This window comes from Schistocerca gregaria, chromosome 7 (genome assembly GCF_023897955.1).
Source record: "Schistocerca gregaria isolate iqSchGreg1 chromosome 7, iqSchGreg1.2, whole genome shotgun sequence".
Taxonomy (NCBI): Eukaryota; Metazoa; Arthropoda; class Insecta; order Orthoptera; family Acrididae; genus Schistocerca; species Schistocerca gregaria.
In genome coordinates, this window is record NC_064926.1 from 288,313,971 (window position 1) to 288,322,272 (window position 8,302).

General features: G+C 42.1%; 1 protein-coding gene across 1 annotated transcript; it reads left to right on the forward strand.

The window, feature by feature from the left end:
• Positions 1-237: 237 nt before the first annotated feature.
• LOC126281700 (cuticle protein 19.8-like) lies at positions 238-5,476 on the forward strand. Its single transcript, XM_049980873.1, has 2 exons — positions 238-278; positions 5,174-5,476. The coding sequence occupies exons 1-2, from the start codon at positions 267-269 to the stop codon at positions 5,405-5,407; spliced, it is 246 nt and encodes an 81-aa protein (XP_049836830.1). The 5' UTR covers positions 238-266; the 3' UTR covers positions 5,408-5,476.
• The last annotated feature ends 2,826 nt before the right edge of the window (positions 5,477-8,302 follow it).

Genomic DNA, 8,302 nt, shown 5'->3' on the forward strand with positions numbered 1-8,302 from the left:
ACTGAACGAACTCTGTTATAATTAGCTCAACTATTTAGCATTAAATTTCGTAACACACCTGAAATATTACAAAAGAATCCCATGAATCTATTATGGCGAGTTCTTTCATAGGCCGCCCGTCACTTGGCCAAGTTACGCTGCCTTCGACTCGGCCATTCAGCGTCACAAGACGTGACTTGGATGCGTGCCGGGCCTACACGAGCTGTATATAAGGGCGAGACAACGGGCTGTAGCCACAGGTTACCAGTAGCCAACAAGACAGCAACATGTACAAGCAGGTGAGTGGCGACGCAGTTCGCTTGTCATGGAGTTCGTACGAACAACATATCCGTGGTGGCTTTGACCAACGCCTATCTCAGGACTCTGAAATTGAAGGCTTTAGGGAAACGCGTTTGATATGTATTCTACAGGGTATGGGTTCTCGAATGTACGGGCCTCTCAGCTAAAAGGGGAGGTGTTTAATAATTTTAGTCTGCGTTTTAGATTATACAAATACCAAAGAAGTCAGATGTCCACAATCAGACAAAAAAAAAAGCTTAACGAAGAAATAATCCAACTGGGTAGGAAATTTGGAGATGTACATTTAGAGTTAAATTAAAAAAAAAAAAAATGGACGGACTAATCGTGAGGAAAAGCTTTACAAACTGTGTAAGTCAATAACGTGTTAATCCACGTCGGCCCGTTATGGAGACAGCTATTCGGCTTGCACTGATTGATAGAGTTGGTTCTCTTGAAGCATATAGTGCCAGATTCTGTACAATTTGCGCATTAGATCATCAGAATCCCGAGATGGTTGGAGGGCCCTGCCCATAAGGCTCCTGATGTCTCAATTTGTGAGAGATCTGGCGACCTTGCTGACCAACGTAGGGTTTTCCAAGCACGCAGACAAGTTATAGAAACGCTCGCGGTGTGCGGACGGGCATGATCTCACTGAAATGTAAGCTCGCGGTTGATTGGTATGAAGGACAACAAAGCGGGATGCAGATTATCTTCGTCCTCCCAATAATCTGTAAGGATGCAGGGATTCGGCTATGAAGTGACTGCTATGAATTGAAATGGCACCACAAACCATGTCCTGGTTGTCGGGCCGTATGGCGGGTGGCAGTCAGGTTAATACGCCCCGCTGTCACAGTAGTCTTTAGGCGCATTTCTCTGTTCATCGAGGCTCAGTTATTAGCAGAACGTTTCACTGAAGAGAATTTTAGTACAGTCAGTGACATTTCAGGCCAAAGACGAACCACTGTGAACTCGGGCTCCGACTCTAGTGACGTCATAGTCTACTGGAGACTGTCCTAATCTCACTTTCCTCCACTTCACGCTTTTGTTGCCCTAAACGCGATGCTGGTGTTAACAGCTTGGAAATGGCAGGTTGTTTATAGCGATGCAGTTACACTCCTCATGTCCATAGTAACCGGGAACAAATTAGTAAACGCTACACAGTATCCCACCGAATGGGGTGAGTGACTGTTAAGGAATTACGTCCCCTTATGTGACATGTGATCCATATCACACAAAACGACGTTAATATAATTTTCCTACATAGTGTTTTTGTGATGAATGATGAACCGCTGTGATCACACATGTAGAGAGTGATTTTTCTATTTTCCGTGCTGTAGTATCGGTGGTGCTTTGTGAATGGCCTAAGGTAGTTCCATGGTGTCATTATCTGCCTGTCAGTCAGTGTAACTAAATAAAATGTGTAGCCTGTATGTTACAAGCTTTAGCGTTTATAATTTTGCACTTAAAATTGAAATGTCTTATTAAATTCCAAATCCAAATATGTACACTACTGGCAAATTGTACTGTATTTCCACGAAAATTGCAAGAATAACACACTTTTAGATATTGTGCTACAATTTCTAGGCTTTATATAAGAGTTAATTTGTACGAAATTTGGGAGTGTGCGAAATTCAGTACACAGAGCCGCCAACTTTAATTCGCATGACGTCTGCTGTCTGGCTGGAAATGAATCAAAGGGTTCTGGATGACAGATGCTTGTATATCATTTCACCCAGGTGCAACCGTATGCCAGACCCCATCAGTCATAGTGGTTGCCGAGTTTCCTTCGTGTTAGTGGTCTGGAAAACTTGCTATCCATGGCTACAATCGAAAGATCTGTTGTCTAAACAGTACTGAACACATGCTGTCTTTCGGTATCTTGTTGAAAGATAACTTGAAGGATGGCTTAAGTGCAGGGCACAGCCAACGTATCGGCTGCTACATGGATCACCGGCTTTTGGAAACAGGGTTTGTCGAGCTTTAGCCCAATGGTACCCCAACTACCACGTCTTGTGCTGGGAACGTTTGACGGTGATGAATGCTTGCTCTCAATGATCGTGATTCTCTGACCCTCCACACACGGATGCGTCCATTATGATACTGTGTGCAGAAACGGAAGTCGTCTGAGAGACCGGGTGCTGCCACTTCCTCGCCAAGTATTGTCGATGGACAGGCGACTCACTGCGCTCCTTTACCTGTTGACACCTCTTGGGAAGACACAACTATTTTCGCAGTGCTGACATTAGCTGGTGCAGAGTCGTTGCGACGCATCTCGCACGGACATTGTCTAGCTGCACACAGTAACATTTTCAGATTCACCGAATGTGACTTGACTGTATTATCCCCTATGGTCGATCAAATAACTCATCCCTTGCAGTTTTAACCGCTATCACTTCATTGTCTGTAGAGAGAACTATACGGAGAAAAGTTCGGTGAATCGTCAAGTACGTGTCATCAGTATTTTCAACTAGTGATTGTTTTCACAAGCGAAGGAGGTACGGTATAGCACAGTAGAGAGGAATCTCGGACTGACAACATAGCTGAATGAATGTATCTTATCATGGAAGTTTTCAGGATGTGGTGCCGTGTTACACAGTATATGCGTTTCAGAGATGAACCGATGATATGCCCATGGCTACAATGGCCTTCTTCAGCCACAACCCTACGCAAGTATATAGGATGTTCCATACTATGCTGATGGGGGAGACGAAAAGGCCCTGGGCGAGACGAGAAGAAATACTAGAGAGATACGCCAACCATAATTTTTACATACATGGCCCTTATTGAAATGGACGTGACACGGCGGCTGGTCATAAACTTGTAGAAATGAGGAGTACGAATAGCCGTTCTTTTTACATAATACACTAATTACTTGACAAGTATTAGTGGCATCCCCAGGCCCCTATGCAAACTGAACAGTGACAACTAACCATCAGTGATTTGGGAGAGGTACGGTGTATATTCATTGGTATCATGGATTTCTATTTACACGATGTGTGCTCTCCAGTCGTCTAACAATAACTGTCGCAGTTTTTTTTTTTTTTTTTTTTTGGATAGCTACATTCCACACATGCTGTAAACATAAATCCATGAGACCAGTTAGTATGCAAGATACCTGTGATAGTGCATTCCGTTTGCAAAGGGCCCGGCAGATGCCAATAATATAGCGTCGAAACTCATCGAGTAATTAACATATTTCAGAGGAAGTACAGCTGTTACTCCCTATTTCTACAAGTACCAGTTGCATGTTGGGGCAAATGTGAAAACTTGGAAAGAGACTCGTTCACAGTACGTTTTTAAATTTTCAGCAGTAGAGAGGATATTACGAGATTATGTAGAATAACGTATTGTAAATCGAAATCAGCAAAAATTTGATTTTAATGGCTTATGTTTTATTTCATATTTACTGAAAAAGCGTTACAGTGATTTTTTATGGGGCACTATTATGTGAATATTTTAGGGGCTATACCGTACATTTTCACGGTTTCTTGCTCTACGACTGGCAACATAACACGCACTGATAGCCTAGGCAGCAGCTGTTAGTTGCTAGAATTAATCACAAGTAATTATGCACAGTAGACTGGTTTTAAGAGGAATCAGGATAAATGCGCGGCGCTGCGCTGTAATTTATTATAATTTAGACCCATAAATAATGGCCACAGCTATGAACATTACGAACGAAGTGGATGTGTATATTTTAATGTAGTCATTTTCTTTTTCGTCATGTATTCGGCAACAAAAACACTTATTTGCAATTATCCGGAATATTCCACAGTATTCCTCTCATTTTATTTTCAGTTACGAATCATCCGTATGGATGTCAAAAACACGTACATAGCCATTGCAATCAAGCACTTTTTTTAGTGAAATTGACCGCTCGTAAATTTATTTCCAGGGCAAATATCTCAATTTCCTGATATGAAAAGCGTCCTATTTATTAATTTTCTGTTACACATACATTTACGATTCTGCTACTTTTCTTCTGATTTAAAAATTTATTTCGTTATACAATGTATCATTTTGAGAATATTCACGTTAAAACAACTTTTTTAGGTTATTCTTTAGTAACTCCACTTATTCAAAAGGCATTTTCGGTAATGTCACTAAAAATACATTGAAAGACAATGACACGATGCACCATATAGGAATTATTCGAATGGAACTGAAATCTGTAGATATGATTTACATGTAAAGCCAAACAAATGATTACGATTTCAGGAAAAATCGAAAATTTATACAAGAATCAGAAAAAAACAGATCGAGGCAATTAGGAGTTTCTTCTGTTATTGGGCTTGAAATCGATTGATGCGTTGTTGGTTGTTGGATGTCCTCCTGAGCGACATCCTTGCAAATTCTGTCCCACCAGGGCGTTAGATTGTCAACGTTCCGAGATGGTTGGTAGGCCCTACCCATAATGCTCCTAAAGCTCTCAACTCGAGGCAGATCTGGTGACCTTTCTGGCCAAAGTAAGGTTTGGTATCTACAAAGACAAGCTGCAGCAACTCCAGTCTTGTGTGGGCGGGCATTATTTCGCTGCAATGTAAGCCCGGCATAGCTGGCCGTAGGGACCAACAGAAAGAGACGTTTAATATCGTTGGCATACCGCTGTACTGTGAAGGTTCAGTGGATGTCAGCCAAAGAGTTCCTCTCGTGAAAAGAGATGGCACCCAGACCATCTCTCATGGTATGCGGGCGGTATGGTATCCCACCCCTATCGGGACTTCTCGAGACACATCAGTTCGAAGCGCAACCCATCACTTTAGAAAATTCCATTCCAGTCAATGAGATTCCAAGGTGAATTGATTATCGTTTTATTGGATACTTCTACCCGCTTTATACGTAATGAATTCACTGCGACTACCCAGTGCTGAAGATTGTGTGCTCTTAAACACAGGTGCTCGTCGTCCTGGCCGTGGTGGCCGCCTGCCTGGCCGCCCCCGGCCCCAAGCCGGCCCCCGGCCTGCTGGCCAGCTACGTGGCCGCCGCTCCCGTAGCCTACACCGCCCACGCAGTCGCCGCCCCCGTCGCCTACACCGCTGCCGCAGCTCCCGTGGCCTACGCCGCCCCCTACTCTGCTGCCTACGTAGCCCCATACACTGCTGCCTACAGGGCCGCCATCTTAGGATGAACGACAGTCCTATCGGACTCCTCCACCTTTGTTGATTTAATCACCGTGAATAAATATTATTTCAAGTGATACGTGGACTTCTTATTTTTTTAACCTTTTCTCTAGACCTCTTAAGTTGGTATATCTAATTGCTGGCCGACTTACTCAGCTTTATACTGCCAGACCCTTGCCTAATTATTTGCATGGCTACGTCCTTGGACGCTCATGTGATTTCTAGTCAATATACTCAATGCATTCTTCCTGTGATGACGTATGGCAGCAAGTCATGGACACTGAACTCATGTACAAAATGGAAACTTAGGACAGCACCGAGAGCCACGGAGATATCAGTGCTGGGCTATACAAGAAAGTATAGGGAAAGAGCAGATGACATCCGGTCTGCGACGAAGGTTAACGACATCTTAGAGGCAGTAGGTTCCTTGAAATGGCAGTGGGCTGGCCACCCCGCAAGAAGAAAAGACAACAGATAGGACGAAGCTAGTACTGAAGTGGAGTCCGAGAGAGCGCTGGAGACCTAGAGGAAGACCACCAGACAGATGGGACAAGGACAACAAGCAGATCGCTGGTAACACCTGGCAGAGAACTACCCAAGACCGTCCCACTTGGAGAAGAGTGCTGAAAGTCTACCTGCAAGCACGAATCTAAGAGGGCACATCATTTAATGATTGAATTGGCTGATGATGATGATGATGATGATGATGATGATGATGATGATGATGATGATGATGATGAAGATGATAGTTTCATACAGCCAGAATCATACCGAGTTCATTTCACGGCTACACTGATGAACGGTGCACCAAAATCCAACCCAAACTTGCAGGACTCCAACTACAGAAGCAGTCATAAGTCCTGAATACTTTGAGAGTCGATAGAGAGACATGTATGTTCAGTACTTTATTAACATTAACTACTCGCACTGCGTTGCAGCTTACGCTCACGGTCCCCTTTCAAACTGACGGCCGCCTTTATAAAAACGTATATTGCTAAGCTGTTGGCTGATGGATCTGCCCCTTGGTTCAAAATCATTTAGTCCATGCCCAGCACACGATGTTTATGATAAAAGTATTCTTATTGAACATCAATTACACTGGAAGTATGGATAATAAAATCTTCAGACAGAAAACAGTTCCAATTTAGTTAATACATGCAACGCATTGTACACCCTGAGAGTCCACCTTCAGGTGCAAACTGTTTAATTGATCACTTACTACCACTGTTGGTCGAGTCAGACAACGGAAAACAAGAGAGCAAACTGTTCAAACACTTTCAAAAGATCCTGGAAGAACTTTTTAGCGCCTTAATATCAATAAACGTCGATTTAATAATGACTTTTGTATTCTGTAACTGCACGTCATGTTACTTAAGAAGAATTTGGAGAACTGTACAAAGATACAAAAGGATTTGGGAAGAATTTTTTAACGTTGTAATATAAGCAAATTGTTTATTGTCTTATATATTCCTTAACTGTGCATCACGTCACTGAAGGCGCGCATTTGTTTGTACACTACGAAATGGTTCAAATGGCTCTGGGCGCTATTGGACTTATCATCTAAGGTCTTCAGTCCCATAGAACTTAGAACTACTTAAACCTAACTAACCTAAGGAAATCACACACATCCATACCCGTGGCAGGATACTAACCCGCAACCGTAGCGGTCACGCGGTTCCAGACTGAAGCGCCTAGAACCGCTCGGCCATCACGGCCGGCTGTACAATACAGAACCCTTCTCAGGTACCGCATAAAGTGATACGATCAGAGACGTATTTTATCTTTTATTGCCAGATATCAGAGTGCTAAAACAGTTTTGAATATGCAAGTTACTAAATTTAAAATAAGTCTTTCAAATCGCTAAACTATCTACGGCTAGCGAAATCCTTCGCTTCTTGTGCATGTGCGTAGTGTCCTATGTCATTGCTAATGTATTTATTTTCGAACGAATTGCATCCACTGGCTGCTTTTTAAAGCGGTTGAGGTTTAGAGAGTTTGTGAGTTTTTCAAAAGCGGTTTTGAAACTTTCTCACTTCTGCTTCTGTTCGATATTTGACTGTTAGTTCATTCTTTCACGATACACTACAGCATCTTCGGATTTTTAGCCATGATGCAGTGATCGGTTGTTGTCCTTCCGAAAGGAGTTACATAGCATGTCATACATCTGAGAGACATCACACAGGGATCGTCATAGTAAGAAAAATACTGAGTTTCACAGAAAACTCTAGTGCGTTTAAACGAACCTCCACTTATAAAATAAAAAACCGTTTAATGAAATTTGTCCAAGTGGTTGCTTCACGAGTACCTTTGGAGGAAATTTTTTCTTTCTACGGCGATAAATTTCTTTTAGATCGGATGACACCTGTTTCCAAACGTTACTTCTGTACGTTCCTTCCGCCAAGTGCCACAACCACATATTCCATAGTTGTTTACAATATCCTTCAACTGATAATGTCCACATAAAGTCTCAACAAAGGTAGATTCAAGAATAGGCACGCTATAGGCTTCTGTATGCCTATATGTTTCAAATTCACAACAATTAAATTATTTCCATACGTATTTGCTTCTTTTGAAAAACAACACTGTGAAATACCAAATTCACACGCAGTGTTGGTTGTGTATCTCGTAGTCCCTCTAATATAATTTAGAGCCATTTTTTCTTTGTTTTAGAGCAGTTACGATTCCCTGACAGTATCATAATTTATACTTAATACTTATGGGCCATTCTGTATACGACAGTCATTCTTGTATTGCGTGTCTGCAGGATTTGAGTTCAGTGATGTATTTCAGCAGCACCTCGTATTGGTAGATGTGAACAATGTTGGCCAATATATGAATAAAATTACTAATACCTAATTTTTTAACAATTACTTACATAAAATTCTTGATTTAAAACTCCGGCA